The sequence below is a fragment of the Acomys russatus genome, chromosome 8 (assembly GCF_903995435.1).
Source record: "Acomys russatus chromosome 8, mAcoRus1.1, whole genome shotgun sequence".
NCBI lineage: Eukaryota > Metazoa > Chordata > Mammalia > Rodentia > Muridae > Acomys > Acomys russatus.
In genome coordinates this window covers 8427855-8447239 of record NC_067144.1, presented here as the reverse complement: position 1 = coordinate 8447239, position 19385 = coordinate 8427855, and the positions used below count along the sequence as shown (strand labels likewise).

At 48.3% G+C, this 19385-nt stretch overlaps 1 protein-coding gene across 2 annotated transcripts in view; it reads left to right on the top strand.

The window, feature by feature from the left end:
- Window positions 1-18223, top strand: part of Masp1 (MBL associated serine protease 1) — a 66435-nt gene extending 48212 nt beyond the window's left edge. The window contains exons 11-16 of one of the 2 annotated variants that reach the window (XM_051150782.1): window positions 8888-9025; window positions 11123-11236; window positions 12610-12795; window positions 15546-15613; window positions 17587-17686; window positions 17984-18223. In XM_051150782.1, coding sequence (XP_051006739.1) covers window positions 8888-9025; window positions 11123-11236; window positions 12610-12795; window positions 15546-15613; window positions 17587-17686; window positions 17984-18174 — 797 coding nt within the window. In that variant the 3' untranslated portion in view covers window positions 18175-18223. Of the gene's footprint in view, window positions 1-2664; window positions 3676-8887; window positions 9026-11122; window positions 11237-12609; window positions 12796-15545; window positions 15614-17586; window positions 17687-17983 lie in introns of those variants that run through there. The other variant, XM_051150781.1, reaches the window with a different exon arrangement.
- Window positions 18224-19385: the final 1162 nt, after the last annotated feature.

Here is a 19385-nt window from a genome sequence, read left to right as displayed (position 1 = left end):
TGCACAGTGCTGCATTTTCCTTGATGGGTCATATTTTATTTCACCAAAAGGTATGCAGAATCCTGGAACATCACCTTTTTGTTTTAAGGGACCTACTTCCTTCTGTACTCACCATTTCTTTTAAATGTCTTCATCTGGCTTCTGCACAGCCAAAGCTTTGAGAACTAGAAGGACACTTCTGTCTAAGGAAGTACTGGGAGAGCCGGGTGGTGGTGGCACGCGCCTTTAATCCCAGCACTTGGGAGGCAGAGGCAGGTGGATCGTTGTGAATTCAAAGCCAGCCTTGTCTACAAAGCAAGCCCAGGACAGCCAAGGCTACACAGAGAAACCCTGTCTCAAAAAACAAAAAACAAAACAACAAAAAAAAGGAAGTACTGGGAGCAGAGCATAGCAGTGAGCAACATGGAAGATCCCAAGCATGGAGTCTGAGGTCATCGCCACCTACTGCTGCTTTTCACTGAGCTCAGTGGTACACACCTGGAGTCCCACCTACTTAAGAAGCTGACGAAGGGCTGGAGAGGTGGTTCAGAGGTTAAAAGCACTGGCTGTTCTTCCAAAGGTCCTGAGTTCAATTCCCAGCAACCACATGATGGCTCACAACCACCTATACTGAGATCCAGTGCCCTCTTCTGGCATGCAGGCATACATAATAAATAAATTAATCTTAAAATAAAGAAGAAGAAGAAGAAGCTGTAGAAAAAGCAAAAGAGGAGGAGGGGGGAGAAAGGAGAGGAGGAGGCTGGGATGGAGGAGGAGGAGGGTCCTGTTTTAGTGAACTCCCCCAAAGACCTGTTGCATCATTTGACCCCTTGAAAAACCAAAGGTACATCAGAAATAAAACATTGTAATGGGCAAATGAAGCTCGTTCCAAGAAGCAATTTGTATTTCTTCTTCTTAATATAATGACTCTGAGTGAGCAAATAACCTTCCCATAACTTTGTATCTCCATACATAAATTCACTGTTCTCTAATATTCTCTGGGCTTTAACCTTCTGTGACTTCAGGAGGTGCTGACACCTAGGTTGGGGAGAGGTACCACTCTTGCTGGCCATGAGCTTTGTGGACTGAGTCATCTATTTGTCCCTCACCGGATTATGACCTTTGTCTGCTAGAGCATGTCACAGAACTGCCTTGAAATGTCACCTTGCTGTCTGCTGTTTGTAATGAGAGACTGGCCCTCAACTTCAAAAGCCAGGCCAAAAAGAGTTAGAAGGCCCGTTTATGTCTGTCTTGGAGGAAATGACGGGACAGCCCAGGATTATGGAAGAAGCATTTGATTCTGAGGAGAAGAGCATCGGAAAAGCATTGGCCTGTTGAAAGTGTGCCCTCCCAAAGTTGCAAGAAAACCCAAATGTCTCTTGGTCTCTAAAGAACTGTTAGAAGCGGTCGGGACCAAAGAGGATAGCCTGACCATTGCAACAGGAAGGACACACCCACAGCAACCTCAAACAGCCTTCCCAGGGGAGGCCCATATAAGTCTGTTCATAGCCAGTAAGGAGTTGCTCCTGAAGACCTTCTCCTCAGAAGCCAGAGGGGTTTGGCTGTGGGAACCTGGTGACATGTGTGTGCTCAGGGTGCGGTTCAGAGGAATGGAGTTTTCTCTCTTAAAGGTACTAAAGGACCCCTGGGTGCAATGATGGGTGACCCGAGCAGGGCTCATGCATCATTGCCTGTGGATAATGCCACCTTTTCCTTACCCTGTGTGCACTGAGCCTTAAGGAACAAGCGCAAGGGAGTCCTTTAGGCCAGAGAAATGATTCAAGCCTATGGCCATGGTCTTATTATGCAATAAAGCAGTACAGGATACAGCTGAAATATCAATCTTACGGTCTGGCTTAGGCCCTGCCACCTGACTCGTTACCCATGTCACCTCGAGCTAACCCCAACCTCTAAACAATGAGAATCTTATGTAAGCTGTGGACACAGCAAAGAAAGATATAATTTGAGAAATTTAAAATTCGGAGATCATCTTTCAGAGGTGGAAATCCAGAAATAGGAGTGCTGACTCGGTTCACTTGGAAAGCGGAAAAGTTAAGTCAGGAACCCAAGTGCCCCAGTCTAGCATGAAATCTACGAAATTAGCACTGAACTTGGTAATCGTAGACACGTGCTGTATAGGTCATAAGGTCAGCACTGTTAACATACCCATTCTACAGATGAGGAAACTGAGCTTCTGAAAACCACACGACTTGCCTGAGGTCCTGTGGCTCATAAAGGGGAATTATTGGGTTAGAAGCTTAACATCTGACTAGAAAATGCCAGGAGGCTCTCTGAGTACCCATGGTGCAGATGGCTTCTGAGAGATAGGATACCCTTCTAGAGAAGAAGAGATAGAAGTGCCCTCTGCTAATGGTAGCCTGGCTAAATATGGTCCAGTCCAAACGTGACTCAGTCAGAAGTAGCTCAGGTTGAACAAGGCCAAAAAATAAAGCGATCTGGTACTGGAATGGCTCTGGTTATGACATTTCAAACTCGACACAGGCCAATTCAGAGAGATTTAGACGCAAATGAACTACATCTGAGCTCTCCCAACCTAGCGGGACTCAGCAAGTCAGGGTTCCGTGGTGGCATCATCCACAGTGAATGAGATGTGACTTCCTCTTGGTCCTTCTTACATGGCTGACTCTTTCCCTGTCTTTTCTTTCCGCTCCTTCCTCCTTACAGTGTGCGGGCAGCCCTCCCGCCCCCTGCCAAACCTGGTGAAGCGAATTATCGGAGGCCGGAACGCCGAGCTTGGCCTCTTCCCGTGGCAGGCCCTGATAGTGGTGGAAGACACGTCGAGGGTACCGAACGACAAGTGGTTCGGGAGTGGGGCCCTGCTCTCTGAGTCCTGGATACTCACGGCAGCCCACGTACTGCGCTCCCAGCGCAGAGACAACACAGTCATGCCTGTCTCAAAGGAACATGTCACTGTCTACCTGGGCCTACATGATGTGCGGGACAAGTCAGGAGCTGTCAATAGCTCTGCCGCCCGAGTGGTGCTCCATCCAGACTTTAACATCCAGAATTACAATAATGACATCGCGCTGGTGCAGTTGCAGGAGCCTGTGCCCTTGGGGGCCCATGTCATGCCCATCTGTCTACCGAGACCTGAGCCTCAAGGTCCAGGTCCCCACATGTTGGGACTGGTGGCTGGCTGGGGCATCTCCAATCCCAATATGACAGTGGATGAGATCATCATCAGTGGCACACGCACGTTGTCAGATGTCCTACAGTATGTCAAATTACCAGTGGTGTCACATGCTGAATGCAAAGCCAGCTACGAGTCTCGTTCAGGCAACTACAGTGTCACAGAGAACATGTTCTGTGCTGGCTACTATGAGGGTGGCAAGGATACATGCCTTGGGGACAGTGGCGGGGCCTTCATCACCTTCGATGAGTTGAGCCAGCACTGGGTAGCCCAAGGCCTGGTGTCCTGGGGAGGACCCGAAGAATGTGGCAGCAAACAAGTCTATGGAGTCTACACAAAGGTCTCCAACTATGTGGACTGGGTATGGGAGGAGATGAACACCCCGAGGGGTGTCAGGGAGCTCCAGGTGGACCGGTGAATGCTTGGCCTTCCTTGGGGCCTGCCTACCCTGCCCCAGCTCAAGCGAGGCTACACTACACACTGCCAACAGCGTACTCCATGTTACTTAGCAGACCAAATAAACTACAGCACACTGGCCTAGCTGGGCACTCGATACCCTGAGAGCGCCCCCAACACCCACAAAACCGGGGTTATTAATACGATGCAGAGAAAAATCTCTAAACAAGAGAACTCAATCCAAAGCTTCAACCAACCCTCTTCCTGTGTCTTAGCTTCACCACTCCCACAGCACAGGGCAAGCTGTTCCAAAAGACTTAGATCCTCTCTAAGTGTCAATCACTCCTAATCACTCTTCAAGCCCACGAAGCCCAGTGTTGATGCAAGAAAGCTTGGATCCGATCATTAGGGAAGGATTCCTTCAGCTACAGTCTGTATCCATGTATTTTTCCCAGCTCTGGTTTCTACACTTGCACTAAGCCTAGTTCTTTCATCTAGGAAAGAACTGTTGAGGTTTGGGCCATCAAGAGCAGAGTCTGAGCTGTCTCTAAGAAGAGTAAGTAGAAGCGCACACTTTTGTTCCTGATCTTCTCCTGAAAGCTTCCTACAGCGTGGGGGCATATGCCTTGTGCTCTCAGAGTTTCAGATGACAGAGAGGCTACTGTGACGGTTGTGATGACTGAGGAAAGAGAAGAACAGCAGCAGTTCTCGCAAGCCCCTTAAACACCTGCTGTCCACTCATCGGGCCTGTGTGCCACTCAAATACCAGCAGGTACCTCGAGGTGTCAACACCTGCCACTCCACACAAACACAGCCCCGGGATGTATCATCTTCAGACTGCCTGCCCCTAGCCATGCATATGGAAACTTAGTGGCTACCTGAAGAAAGAGAACACCATGCCCCACTGTGCCCTGCTGTTCCTCACTGCTTCTCAGCAGGAAAACAGAATGAAATATGGACTTAAGACTTGACTAGTCACTCCAATACACTAGACTACACTCAACCCTGGAGCCCAAGCTCAGTGAAGAATCTACCAAGTGGCATTCTCCAAGCCATCCAGTCCTTGGCGTTCCAGAGGACAAGGTCATGGGACAGAGGCTCACTAGTCGGAAAGAGATGGAGAGCCCTGAGTCCCGGGTTCTGTCACTAGTTCTGCCTTCAGCTGCCCATAGGGCCCTTGGCATCATTTTCTCCTCTGACCCTCAGTCTCCTCATCCAGAAGGTGAAATCAGAAGATTCCCTTGAGTCTATCCAGCACTTTCAGCGCGCACCTCCCTGAGTGCCACCAGCGTCTCCAGGTGTCCCGAGCTGCGTGTTCTTCTTTCCCTAAGCTCACTATCCCAGGAATCTCCATCAGACAAAGGCAGCTGGAAAGGCCTAGAGAAAGATGTGGAGAAAACTGGGAAAGGTCATCAAAACACACTCCCATATCTATGAATGGCACATGTAAAGGGTACTATATTTTGTATATTTAATATCACAGGCTTTGCTACCCTATAAGGGGCCTCTGCACACTATTTCTCTTGTCAGGGGGTCTACGGTGGCAATAAATCTGTTGATAGCCAATAAGCTTGGTTTGAGAGTTTGCTGTGAAGTGCCTTCCTACATTTTGATCTTCGAAAAAGAAATGTGCCTTCATTAAGTTCCTGCTCCCGTTGTAGTCACAGCTGCTAGCATCTGGTCATCATCTGAGACAAGGGAGTGAGGGAAAGGGGGTACTTATTGGTTATTTATCTGTTCTTTTCTCAGAAGTAAGGTTGTAGTCCCCCCCCCACCCCAATTCAAGTGCCTACAACTTACAGCCATGGCTTCAAAGAGATCACATCAGCAGACAGAACGGGGCTATGTGGATATAGATGTTAACAGAAATAAAGGGGAAAAGGAATGAGACTTTTTGTGGGTATGTTATTAAACGAAGGTGCAACTCTGTATAGCTATAGGGACTCAGAATGCTTTAGTAGAGGCTACAAAAACTCAAGAGGAGGGGAGAGAAAAGGTACAATTGTACAAGGGTGGAAAAGCAGGACAGCAGGCCTTAGCTGAACACAGAGCAATGGACAATGACAGGCAGTCTTAAAAGCCTTGTTCCACACTGTCTTCTAACCTGAGATTCTCTGAGTTGCATCCTGTATTGGATTCATGTCTTGTCAAACATTGAGTTGATGAATCTCAACCCCGTGGAAATTCTGAATTCAGCAGATCTGAGTCCAGCTAGCCCAGCGGGGAAAGTGGCCGGGAAGGGCCGGGCTATTTGAAAGTATCTTGGTGAAACAATAGGAACCCTCACCATGCATGACAGTGCAGACAAGGCAGGTTAGGCTCACTTCAGTGGTGTGTCAGCAAAGCTCAGGTCATAGGCATCTCCTGAAACAGTGCACAAATGGGGATGCAGGGCCAGCATCATCCTGCTTCTTCTTGGGACATACATATGGTTTGCCTTTCTTTGGGGTTTGTATCATACTTTTGGATGTGTGCCAGGAGTTACATGCTGTTGAGAACTAAAACAATTATAAATTAGCCTTTGAAAGCTTTACACACTGCTGGTTTCAAAGGCTGCCATGCCTTGAATCTGAATATATGTCTGATTTATATGTTCCACTAGCTACGTCGACTTTGTATCATGGCACGTGGGTTATTTGGAAAGCATGCTGTGATGTGGAATACAGAGATGTATTGTCCTACATCTGGTAATTTCCCATCAGCTTAATGACTGATAAGATATAGAAGTGAAAGAAAAGGGAGGTGGCAAGTGTATGGTCAGTTCAGACATCAAAAGAGGTCTGGAATACCCAGGGGAGGGAGGAAGGCTTGTGGAAGATGAGGGTGAGGGCTCAGCTTTGCTAGGTTTGAAGGGTTCTCGGACAACTCAGCTGGAAATGTACATCCCCAGCAATTAATCGTGAACTTCTGAAGAGAGGGCACTTGCAAGACGTGAGAGATACTTACCAGCAGCAGGTAGAATAAGACCTGGAGACAGAAGCTATTGTGTAGTGGAAGATGACAAAAAAAAGGGGGGAGGGGAAACAAAGGACATAAAAGAGAACCCCAAGGCAGGGGATTAGAGAAAAGAAAGAAAAAAGTGCTTCAGTAGCCAAGGAGAGAAAGTACAGTGTGGTGATGTAAATACTCACTCAGTATGACCTGAGGGTCTTGACAAAGGCCTCTAGGATGGACATTCATAAAGAGAAGCTCCAAGCCACCATTGTCCTTTCTGAGGGACTGTCAGGGTGCAAGCTGCCTGTGTTTGAACTGCCGAACACCCAGCCTTCCTCTACCCCCCTTTCTCTCCTAGGAAACCCCTCTCCTTCTGTCCACCCTTTCGTGTGCCTGAGAAAGACTCTCAACTCTCCCCTGAGAGGCAGGAAGCTGAGGTAGCATGATCGCCTCTCTACAGTATCGAGCAAAAGTCACGCTCAGTTCCTAGGCTTTGGTTCCTTCAAACGCACTGATCTTTTATTCTTACCACAGAGCCCAGCTTCAAACAAAGGTCTGTCTTTCCCTCCCTCGGTTTCTGCTTTGTTCTTCGAAGTTGAAGTCTATCTATTCTTCACTTAAAAGGAGGGCCAGCCTCAACGCTTGCGGAGCCACAGGGCAGTGCAAGGTTGTAAGAACAGAGAGAACACATTGGACACAATTTCAGAAACAGTGTTCTCCCATATACGCAAATATCACTGTTGAAGTTCCACTTAGGGCCCAAAGCCAACAGAATAGCCAGTCCAATGACTGCCTGACTTCCAAGTGTGATCAGTAAATAGCTCTTGCATCTAAATCCAGGTCCAAAGAGAGGGAAGAACATGAAGGGTTCGTGTTCTGTCTTCTTTGGAAAGGCTTCATTGCAGGGGACAAGAAAGAGAGTCTGTGGGATAAAAGAGAAGTTGATTTGTTTGTTTGTTTGTTTTGCTGAAAAGTCTTGGTCGTGTTTTGTAAAGAAGAGACGAACCATACAGAAGGGCAGCAACCCCCAGGGCCTGGAATATCGGCTGGGAATGGAGCCAGGTGTTGGCTGGAGCCACTGCCTAAACTGTGCAGCAATACCGGGAGATGCTAAGGACATGATCAAGGGTGCAGCAGTTGTCTGTGATTCATGCCAACTTGCCTTGAAAGTGGCACATGGCTGCCTACATCCAGAAAGTTCTAAGGAAGATTGTTGAGAGTTAATGATGCTGGCTGGTGTAGGATAAATACAGAGTTGGAGTCAGGTGATCCAGAATTATATTCTTGCCATTTCCCCATGGAATGACTTTTGGCAAGCCAGATACTTTCTAGACTTTGTCATCTTGAGCCGTATGGTAGGAGGAACACACTGGATGGTTTCTAAGGGCATTCGGCCATGGATTGGTCAGTGGATCCACATCAAGCAAGGCTGGGAATGAGGACATAGAGCAGAAAGACCTTCGCTGTGGGAGTGTGCAACTCCACTGGCCAGGAGGAAGGCGTTGCCAGGAGAGCCCCCTGCTAATGGAGCATGAAGCTTCTTTATTAAGAATCTAACATTTTTGAATTACAGAAAACCAACATCAAAAGGGACGGGGAGAAAAAAGGAAAAAACGAGCGGGGATCTACAGGTTCACATGACTGAAAAGACTTTAGGTTTAGTTCTTCCCCCACCCCCACCCCACATGGCAGGGTTTCTCTGTGTAGCCCTGGCTGTCTTGGACTCACTTTGTAGACCAGCCTGGCCTCGAACTCACAGAGATCCACCTACCTCTACCTCCCCAAGTGCTGGGATCACAGGTGTGTGCCACTGCACCTGGCTTAGGTTTGGTTCTTTATCAGAACGCAGCACTGGAATGTGACAGGTGCCTCAGCCCTGACCTTTTCCATTGTGCTTTCCTGGATGCTGGCAGCACTGTTCTGGCCCCAGTATGTTCTCCACAAGGCTAAAGCTGACAGATCTGGTCCTGCAAAACAACCGCTCAGCAATACCAGCAGAGAGAAATATTCTTATTACTGTTTCGTTAGATCTTCAACCCAGACGTTAATTGTCTGTCTAAGGGCATATGTCATCTTAAAGACATTGCTATGGCACAGGATGTAGACCTTTCATGAGGCACATTCCTACTCCTGGAGGCAGAGTTGAGATCATTCACACACACACACACACACACACACACACACACACACACACACACACACACACACGGGGGGGGGGGGGAAGGGAGGAAGGGAGAGAGAGAGAGAGAGGAGGAGGGGGGAGAGAGAGAGGAGGAGGGGGAGGAGACTCAACCATAACACTATTAGAGGGTCCCAGTGGATTATGGGAGACCTTGAAGTATGAGATGTTCCTAACAGAACGATAGCTGGTAACCATAGTGAGTATTGGAGAGTATAGAGTGTGACCTGTCCCTCCCTTGGCTACAGTGTGTGGTCTCCCCAAGTTCTCCCGGAAGCACATCTCCAGGATCTTCAGTGGACGCCCAGCCCAGAAGGGGACCACTCCGTGGATTGCCATGCTGTCACACTTGAACGGGCAGCCCTTCTGTGGGGGGAGCCTTATAGGTAAGGAGACAGTAAAGGGGTGAAGGGCTGGAGACAGGGTGGAGGGGAAAGACCAACCTTGCCTTGAAAGCTGGCTGTTTCTTCACTGTGAGTCACTGCCAGAGAAAGGCAGTGTGGAAGAGTGAGGGCTCAGCTGGACCTAGGACAGGCACGCTCCTGTTCTAATTCCTTGTGCTACGGAGAACTTCCTAAATTCTGGTCGGTCAGTCTCCTGACAGATTGCAACTCAAGGCACAGACATGTGACACAGAGCTGGGATGTGCCAGAGATGCCAGGTCAGGGAGAGCCAGAACATCCCCCCCTACCCTGCCCTCATCCACCACTACCAGCAGCTCATCCCACCACCACACACCATCCCTGGAAATCAGGGAAAGTGGACTATAAAGAGCCTTGGATGTGTACTTGAGAACTTATCAGATCCTGGAAACAGAAGCAGATGTCTAGGTATATTCTGGCCGGTTCAGTGAGGATCAAGGCACACTAGGGATGGGACCAAGAAAGAGAAGAGACCTAGAGCATAAGAGGAAAAGACCTGAAGACAGAATAAGACAAAAATAAAGGTGATGAATGACATAAAGAAGAGAGGCTGGTGGGGCCTGGGACACCCAAGGGAGAGGAGACATCAGAAAAGAAGAAAGGGAGGGTGGAACCCTGCGGAAAGAACAGAGGAGCCAGAGGTGGAGGGGAAGAGCCACAGGCAGTGGAAGAAAAAGAGGCTTTGTTGCATTCTCGACTTTGTTAGGAAGAATGGAAAATGGCCTTGACCCGCTGCTTTAAGACTTTGAAGTGCTTTTTCTAAGCCTTGACTCCTTAGATCAGTAACATGCACCCTGTGTTGGAGCTGGTTACGTGTTTAACGTTCAAAAGCTGAGAGTCACTTTGCCATCAGCCAGGCTGAAAGCTCCTTCACTCTTGGCCTTCCTCACAGCTCTGCAGGTCTGTAATTGCTGCTGCTGCTGCTGCTGCTGCTGCTGCTGATGATGATGATGATGATGATACTATTCTTTGTGATGAGGGAGAAGAGAGATGTAGATAGGAGAAAGCAGAGAGACAAAAAAGAGAAGTTCTAAGGGACTGAGAAAGAGACAAAGCACTGTCTCTGTGTCCGTACTGAGGTTCAGTGGGGGCAGGGACATCTAGCAGAGCTCAAAAGTGAAGTTAATCTCTGGGCAAACCAGAACATATACCTAGACTCATCTAGAAAGCCCTGTTCTGAAACAGGCTTTCAGGGTTTCATGGCTTGGGTACCTCAGCCCACCTTACCCATCACTCCAATAATCCCTGGTGGTAGGCAGGTTCAGGACATACCTCAGGGGAAGAAAGTGTTCTGTATTGAGGTTTATCCAGAACCAAGAATCCAGACAGGCAGAGTCTGGAAGCTGTTCCAGAAGCACCCTTTTGCCCCCGGCTCCAAACTTTAATCTAGACCACTGCGCCTTAAGCCCACCCCCCACCACCACCACCACCAGCTCACGGTGCTTTCTTTTTCTGCTTAGCTCCCACTGGCTATGTCCAGGCCTCTGCTACTTGTGGACTTGCCGTGAGCCCCATTGAAGGGAAGGCTAAAAGCTTGACTCTGCATTAAACAACCACCAAGAGCATGTTCATCCAACACTAGGATGCTAATCAAGAGACTTGGTACCACCAGCTTTCTGTCACTCCAGCCACACCACTGTTCTGAATGTCTGTGGTTATTAATGACAGGGCTGGCTCTGAACAGTAGTCCTCTGCCGCGAGACTTCAGTCAAAGCAAAATCAGGGAAGAAGGCAGTGCTCCTTCAAATTTTGAGGATCCACTTTGGGCTGGCTAATGCTCACCCATACCCTGGGCCTTAAACAGCCCAGAAAATCTCTTTAAAATGTCCGGTCCTGGCCTAGATTGAAGTAGAGCGAATCACAGACTCAATTGCTCATCTTCAAATAAGGATAATGTGAGTGTCTGACTTGGGACCATGAACACAACATAGGCTGGTTTCGCCGTGTTGAGGATCTTAGAAGGGGCTCTTGAATAGGTGTAAGGCCCTTAGCTTGACACAATAGGCGTCAGGATAGGATGGGGCAACGCAGGACACAGGATGTGTGTGCTCGATTCTGCAGGTTTGGACTGGGTTTTGACGGCTGCTCACTGCCTCCACCATCCACTTGATCCAGAAGACCCAACCCTACACAGCTCATACTTGTTCGGCCCTTCTGACTTCAACGTTATCATGGGTGAGTGGGGACGAGACATCTAAGGGTAACTGTGGGTCTTGGAGCAGAGTCCTACTGCTACCATTTCCAAGACTGTCCACTATAAAAATAAAGGCCACCTGTCAGCTCAGTCCAGTTTATCAGCCTGTCAGGGTCCAATTGAGAACCAGTGCCTACATGTAGCAGGCAATAGATTTTATAAAACGAAAGCGCAGGCATCTATTGTACGAGGGGAAGCAGGAATTTTTGAGCCTACGGAGTTTGTAGGGAGAAATCATTTTCATGCACACCAAGACCTTTAGTAATTAAAATTTTGTTTATTTGAATTAAAATTTTCTCCTGTGAGCTAAGTTGAGTTACAAAATAGCCTCAGAGGAGCAGAGACATGGCTCTTCTCACCTCTGCAGGTACCTGTGAGCATGTGCATTACACACACACACACACACACACACACACACACACACACCACTAAAATAAAAGTCGTTTGAAAAGCTAAAATAACATCAGGAATAAATAGCTCAGAAGTATTTTCAATATTTTTTATTTTTCTTTTTTTTTTAACATGTGCATTTATATTATTACACATATATTCACTAAGCTACCTACAGGAAGAACCACAAAACAATCAGGAATTATATAAATGTTACATTCGTAGTGTTTTGGCTATTTGTATTTGTATTTATTTATTATTTTATTTTTAAATTAATTTGCAAAGTAATGCTTTCATATGAGGTTTTCTTTCTCTCTCTCTCTCTCTCTCTCTCTCTCTCTCTCTCTCTCTCTCTCTCTCTCTCTCTCTCACACACACACACACACACACACACACACACACACACGGCTTCGGCTGGCTCTCCCCCCTTCATCCTGCCCACCTCTCACCTCTCACCTCTTTGCTGTGTTCCTCTACTCCACTTGGCTCTATTGTCTTCCCTACCCCAATCCCCTTAGAGACACTTTTTTTTTCTGGTCACATGGGTCTCACTCTAGTTTCCTGGTCTTAATTAACATATTCTCTTATACACACATGCACATTTAGTAGTCTGAGGCTAGGATATACATATGTGAGAGATTAATAGAGCATTTATCTCTCTTGGCCTGCATTTATCACAGAGGGAAAGCCTCTAACTCAAGGACACCAGAGGCTCAATTAAGCAGGCAACGTATGACCTAGACAATAAAGGGTGCCAACTGGGCAGTGGCACTAGGATCATTGGGGTGGAACCATGAGAATATGCGGGGCATGGCAGGTAGGACAGGATGGCTGAGAGGGCAGTAGCAGAAACACAAGGGGCTTAAGGCTGGACTGGTACTAGACGGGACTGGAGTTGACAGGGAGCAAGCACAAACCTTTCCCTCCCCTGCGCCCCTGCCTCTCATGCCTCCGACGTGCCCAGGGAAGCACTGGAGACTGCGCTCAGACGAAGACGAACAGCATCTGAGCATAAAGCGCACCATCCTGCACCCGCTGTACAACCCCAGCACATTTGAGAACGACCTGGGTCTGGTGGAGTTGGCAGAGAGCCCGAGGCTGAACAACCTTGTGATGCCCATCTGTCTGCCTGAGAAGGCCTCCAGTGAAGGTACCTGTCTTACTCAGGGTCACTGTTGCTGTGGTGAGACACCATGACCAAGAGCAGCCCGGGGAGGGAAGGCTTTATTTGGCTTACACTTGCACGTCACTGTTCATCAGTCAAAGGAAGCCAGGACAGGAACTCAAGCAAGGCAGGAACCTAGAGGCAGGAGCTGATGCTGAGGCCATGGAGGAGTGCTGCTTACTGGCTTGCTCCTCCTGGCTTGTTCAGACTGCTTTCTTATAGACTCTAAAACCACTAGCCCAGGGATGACACCATCCACAATGGGCTGGGCTCTCCCATGTCAATAACTAATTAAGAAAATGCCCTATAGGTTTGCATACAGCCCAATATTATAGAGATAGTTCCTTGGCTGAGAGTCCTCTCAGAGAACTCTAGTTTGTGTCACGTTGGCATTAAACTAGCCAGCACAGCATCGCTCCCCTGACTGCACCTCTGGACCGCAGCTGCGGCTATGGCCAGGCATTCTCCAAGCTGGTGAAGCTCTAGAAAGACACCTCCTCCCAGAGCATGTGTGACACTCCACTGCCTCCCCTAAAACAACAAACTCGGAACTAATTCTGTGGTGACATAAGTAGTATTAGGTACCAGGTAAATGGGCATGCTGGTTTTTCATATAGGAACACAGAAGCCAGCCAACTGGTTATAACAGAGAATTTAACATAAAGTATTAATGCCCTAAATAAGTAAAGGGGACAATCTGAGAACGGAGTGACATTTCTGCAAGAAAAAAAAAAATCATTGCATGTAGTCTGAGGGGAGGGGGCGGAAATAAGAAGCTGGGTCTTTGGAGCCTGAAAGAGTGGAGCTTGCCTCCTTTTTCTGAAAACCCCACCAGTCAAGAGAACCTGCCATTTCTTGCTGTCACTCCCAGCATTACCAATTAGCACACAGAAAGATGGCTGGGAGTGCGACTCAGGCTGGCAACAGAGCTCTGCAATGGTGTGTTTGCCCTGAATGCAGTGGGCCCTAGCTTTAATCCCCAGCATAAAGGCAACCAACAAATGGTGGCAGGGCGAGCCAAAGCTGAGGGACAGTGGTTGATTGCCAGCGCAGATCTTATCATCACGCTGGCTTTCCTGGTGACGCATCTGGAGGATGCTGCCAGCCTCAGTAAGCATTCACCTCTACACTGGACACAAAGCCCCATCAGGCTGGCCGTGTTATTAAAATGGAATATCATAAACAGAACATGACCAACTGAGAGCAGAAGGTCAACCCAGGCCAGCTGTCCTCTTTTTTTTCCTTGGAATTCAGTGTGTCATATCCTCACTCATTTCCTGAGGCTTAAAGAAAATGCTGAGATCTGAGAAGTGTTTAAGAAAAGTGAGCAGACAGGAAATGTGTAGGCAAAGCCAGATCTGATTAATTGGGCACTGTATACTTTGCATGTCCCAGCTCCTGGCATTCACTAACTTAGGTAACTTAGGTACAATGTTTGATGCGACTTGTCCCTAAACCCATAGATTATTTCACCTCTCAATTTATTCCAGAAAAGTTTTTGTTTTCAGTAGATAGAGATTAACTGGTCACGTTGCAGAGATTAAGAGGCTATGGAATACTCAGCCCTAAATGGGACAGCTGTATCATGCCCCTCCTCCCAGAGCTCAGGGCTCACTGTGGAAGAGGTAAGAAATATGAATGTAAGAGCCAGAGGTGACAGATGCGTGCAGAGACTGTTCTCTGGACCGAACAGGTCAGCTGCACACGTGAGGTCACAGCCGTTGTGACAGTATGCAGGAGACCTTTGCAAGCCCCAGTCAGACAAGATCCCAGCCTGGAGAGGAGAGGTGGGCACAAGGTCCCACCCCTAGCTGAGGAGATATTGCCAATTCTCAGCTTCTGGGATAGGGAGAGTCAGTGTAAGTAAGGGTGTGGCCTCTGCCGGGTCAACTATGCTCCAATGTAAGGCCACAAACCCAAAAGTAATGGAGACTGCACAGATTGTATTTGTCAGGTTTAAGAAAGATGAAAAGAAGGAAGGAAGGAAGGAAGAAAGGAAGGAAAGAAGGAAGGAAGTAAAGAGAAAGAAAGAAGGAAAGAAAGAAAGAAAGAAAGAAAGAAAGAAAGAAAGAAAGAAAGTGAAGCTGAGGCTCGTCATGTCCTTGGGAGCAGATGTGAGAGTAGAGCTGAGGTCCTCTGGATTTAAGTGCAGTGCTGTTTTCAGTATCAAATGTTCCTTATTTAAATAAGAATACAATTGCTCTCTTCACCCTCAGCCTATTTCCACATTGTCCTCAGCTTACAGAACGTCAGGGCTGGTTTTAGGGCCTACCAAGTTCATCCTCATCACTTTATGGATGTGGAGTCTAAGGTATAAAGAGAAGCAAGGGGATAAGATATAGCCTGACCCACTGCTGACTAGTCTGGGCTCTCTGTCTATTCACAGTCATTGACCAGGCACCTCCATCTTATACCCTAACACCACCACCATAGACAAGAGGATGCAACTGGGAGTGAGTTGGGTGAAATTACTCCTCACACACAGCCTCAGCTCTTTGCTAGCTGCCCAGAGGGTGAGGGAGATAAACAAAGGAGCCAGTTAATGTCTCACAGGATCAAATGCGCCCCCCTCATCCGCTCTCCCACCCTCTTCTTTGCCTACTGCCTTTCTCCGAGGTAGCAAATTCACCACCACCACCACCCCACCCCACCCCCGTCTCCCCCAGCAGAGAAGCAGGACCACTCTTCGCACACCCCACACAGCCTTTCTCCTCACAGTGTCTTTCCTCCTCCAGGAACCATGGTCATCGTCAGCGGCTGGGGAAGGCAGTTCTTACAGAGGTTTCCAGACAACCTGATGGAGGTGGGATTTAATTTATATCCTACAAGCAGTGAGGCTGCAGCCATGCATGGGGGTGTGGGGGTGGGAGGGGGCGGGGTTTTTGCTCTCTACTGCCTGCTCTGAGATTTGGAAGCTTGGAGGAGGGAAATGATAAGGAGAAAGACAGAGGCCAGACTCAACTCTGAAATTTAATGGGACGTGAAGTCCCAGGAAGTTTGATATGTTTGTTTAACTGGTCACGGGCTCCAGTCTATAAATACAATTCAATGTCCCTAGGAGCTTGTAAAAGCCCCAGAACACAGCCAAGTGTGGGCCCCCAGCAGGCTCGTGACTCATCTGTACAACACGAAGACTGCATACCAAATTAACAAGAACAGGCCAGGCTCCGAGAAACACAGCTCTTCCAGAAGTGAACTCTGACCTCTGCACTTGAAGGTCACATCCCTACCATTTCAGGAAAGAAAGCTGAACTTGACCTAACGAGCCATGGGCTCCAAATATGGGGCCCTTGTAACTCCCTGAGTCACCCGAAAGAAGTCATCTTATCCTTCTAGGTTAGGGGGACAGGGGACAGAGTCAAACTTAACTTCCTCTAGCAACTGCCTGGCTCTGACATTACTGGATTCTCTTACGGGCCTGGGTTCTAAGCCCTTCAACATATCTAAATCCTTGAACATATGTCATTTACATTTTTAAACATGTGTAAAGGTTTTGAGCATGTAACCGTCATCCATCGCTTCAATCATGAACTCCCAGGTGCTTGGTTTCTGTCTCCTGTGAACTAGCTATTAGATGTGCCAGGGAGAAGAGAGGGCAAAGGGAGTGAACTAGCACCCGGGCCCCTTGTATTTACAGCCAAGTGGGACAGACAGGAAGTGGTTATGGGTATGATAAAGATGATGGAGAAGTGCAAGATGCTATGGGATATACCAGGGAGATCTGACCTCATCTTGTAAGGTCAAGATGCCTTCCCAAAGGATGATACTCTTAAACGGCACCTGAATGGTAGATAGTGGTTAATCAGGGACTCCAGCATATGCTGACAGCGTGTTCTCATGACATGGGGTCCTGTCCCCACTTTCCCAGGAGGGCCAGTCCAAGGAGAATCTTCATGGACTTCTAGTTCCCTTGTGACAACGGAGGGAGGGTGTGCGCTTGGGGCACATGGTCCATTCCGTTCCTGCAGTGAGGGGAAATAATAAATGAGAGCTAGCTACACAGCAAGCATGGTAGGCTGTCAAGTACCTAGCATTTGGGGGATGGACAGCTGAGTCAGCAGTTAAAGGCACTGGTTACTCTTGCAGAGGACCCGGGTTCAATTCCCAATACCCACCTGTTGGTTCAAAGCTGTTCGGAACTCCAGTTCCAAAGAATCTAATGTTCTTTTCTGTCCTCCATAGATATGCTTGTGGCACACAAGCATCCATGCAGGCAAAACACATATGCGTTAAAAATAATAACATTCTTAATTTTAAAAAAGACCTAGTGCACAGTACCTAATATCTATGAGCTGTCAACGCTCTAGATTGTTTCCCTTATGAAACTGCTTGTGATTGGTTTGCATAACTGTGAGGGCCATCTTTAAGATAAGACATCGGAGTATCTGTGGTCTAAGAAAGAGAGATAAAGCCACATGCAGCGGGCTCCAGAGCTGAGATGGAGGAAGCATATGAAAGCTGAGACTGGGTTTCTGCGCACTGTCATGTTTGAAGCTGGTATGTGCCAGACAAGTATTATTGTCTCCGTCTTACAGATGAGATGGCTGAGTCTCAAACAGGCAAAGATGCTTGACCAAGGCCACAGCGAGTCTGTGTAGCTGAGGCTGTAGAAGAATGTGTGGCTCCAGCTCTCCCTCCAGCTGTGTGCCTTTACCTGTACCCCATAGCAGTTCCTTGAAACCAAGTGTAAGGTAGCTGGAGGCCCCACCCAGAGTTCTCACAATAGCAAGGTCTCCTCAGCCAGGAGTGGGAACCAACTGCAGCCTTGTGTTCCAGATTGAAATCCCCATTGTAAACTATGACACGTGCCGGGAGGCCTATGCCCCATCCAGGATGAAAGTGACCAAGGACATGATCTGTGCTGGAGAAAAGGAAGGTAAGTCGAGAAGCTGAGCGCAGTACAGGCACTGTGAGCCTGAGGTGGGCACAGACAGCATGGTTGAGGGTGGGGGTACAGGGAGAGAGAGGAAGAGACAGAGATAGAGACGGTTCAGCATCCCTTCCAGAACCAGCACTTTCTAGCATCATCTTGCCTAGCCTAGAGCATGTGTTTGGATCCAGCGGTCTGCTGCACCCTCTGGTGCCCGATTGCCTGAACTACAAGTCAGACACAGGTTTGCACTGGGAAAGGGCCACTCGCTGTATATATTATCTGTATCTCCCTTTCATCTAGGGGGCAAAGACGCCTGTGGTGGTGATTCCGGAGGCCCAATGGTGACCAAAGATGAAAACGCGGACCATTGGTACCTGGTGGGCGTGGTGTCCTGGGGTGAGGACTGTGGGAAGAAAGATCGCTATGGAGTATATTCTTACATCTATCCCAACAAGGATTGGATCCAGAGGGTCACTGGGGTGAGAAACTGAGTTCGTGTCCCCAGCCCAGTACCCGCTGTGGTGGTCAGATGCCAGCAGAAGATGATCAGTGGATGAAAGCAACCTTTCCTCCCCTGGCCCTCAATCCTCACCGCCCATTCCTGGGTGAGAATGGGATTCGTTCAGCCCCCCCCCCCCCCACTCCCAGGCTCTTTATAGAGGCAGGGTACCCAAATAGCCAAAGCAAAAGCCTAGATCATGGATGCACCAGTTAGGATCTTTGTAATGGTGGACAGATGACTGCTTCTTAGAGCCTGTATCTTCAACCATGAGAAGCAAGTGGCAATACCTTATCTACCTCACAGAAGTATGATGAGGAACAAGTTACTCTATTCCATGCATAGTACTTAACCCGGTGTGTGCACTGAACTGTCTGAACTGTCTGTTCCATAAATTTGACATAGCAAAAGTCATCTGTATCCAGCAGGCAGGTTGAGGCCTCTTGTAAACTCTTGATTGGGTCTCAGGGATGGTTAGTGTCACCCCTCCTCCCACCCTCAACCCTTTCTCTAATACGGCCCCTGCAGTCTAAGCTTATTCACCAAAGCCAGTCCTCTCAAAGCCAGCCTGGATCCCCCATAAAAAATAAATAAAGTCCTTAGCCCTCTGGCATGACCTCAGTCACACCCAACAATGCCATTAGGCACTTGAGCTAAGTACCAAAATTGTAAGAGTGACTGAGGGAGGCAGAGGCTGGGAGGGAACTGGTGGGTTGTGAAGTCAGACATCTACCCCCATCTCTCATGTGACCCTCCCTACCAGTCCTTTCTTCTCATTTAGAAGGACTTTGCAAGCCAAGGCATTCTAGAATCTAATGAAGCCACATTTCCTCTGATGAGCTAGATTCAAAGTAACCCAAAAGAAAATGTTCATTAGATTCAAAAGAGAAAACTCTCCCGCAGCCCCTGAAATATACACAGTGAGCCACCGTACCCAGGTCCCAAAGGACATGACCAAGGCTAAGTGCAGCCAAGAAGCTCCCCCTTACTCTACAGTGGCTTTTCTGAGCCTCAGGGCTCTTCTCGTCCTCTAAGCATGGGCTGCATAAGGCAGGCCCTGGCAGGCTCAGCCTCAGGCACCAGCTCTCTCCCTCTCCACATCCCAGACGACCTTAAACAGCCACTTCTCTGACTCCTGCCCCTTTGCCTCATCCACCTGAGAACCCTCGTTTTTTAAAGAAGCTCCTAGAGACCTCATCCAAA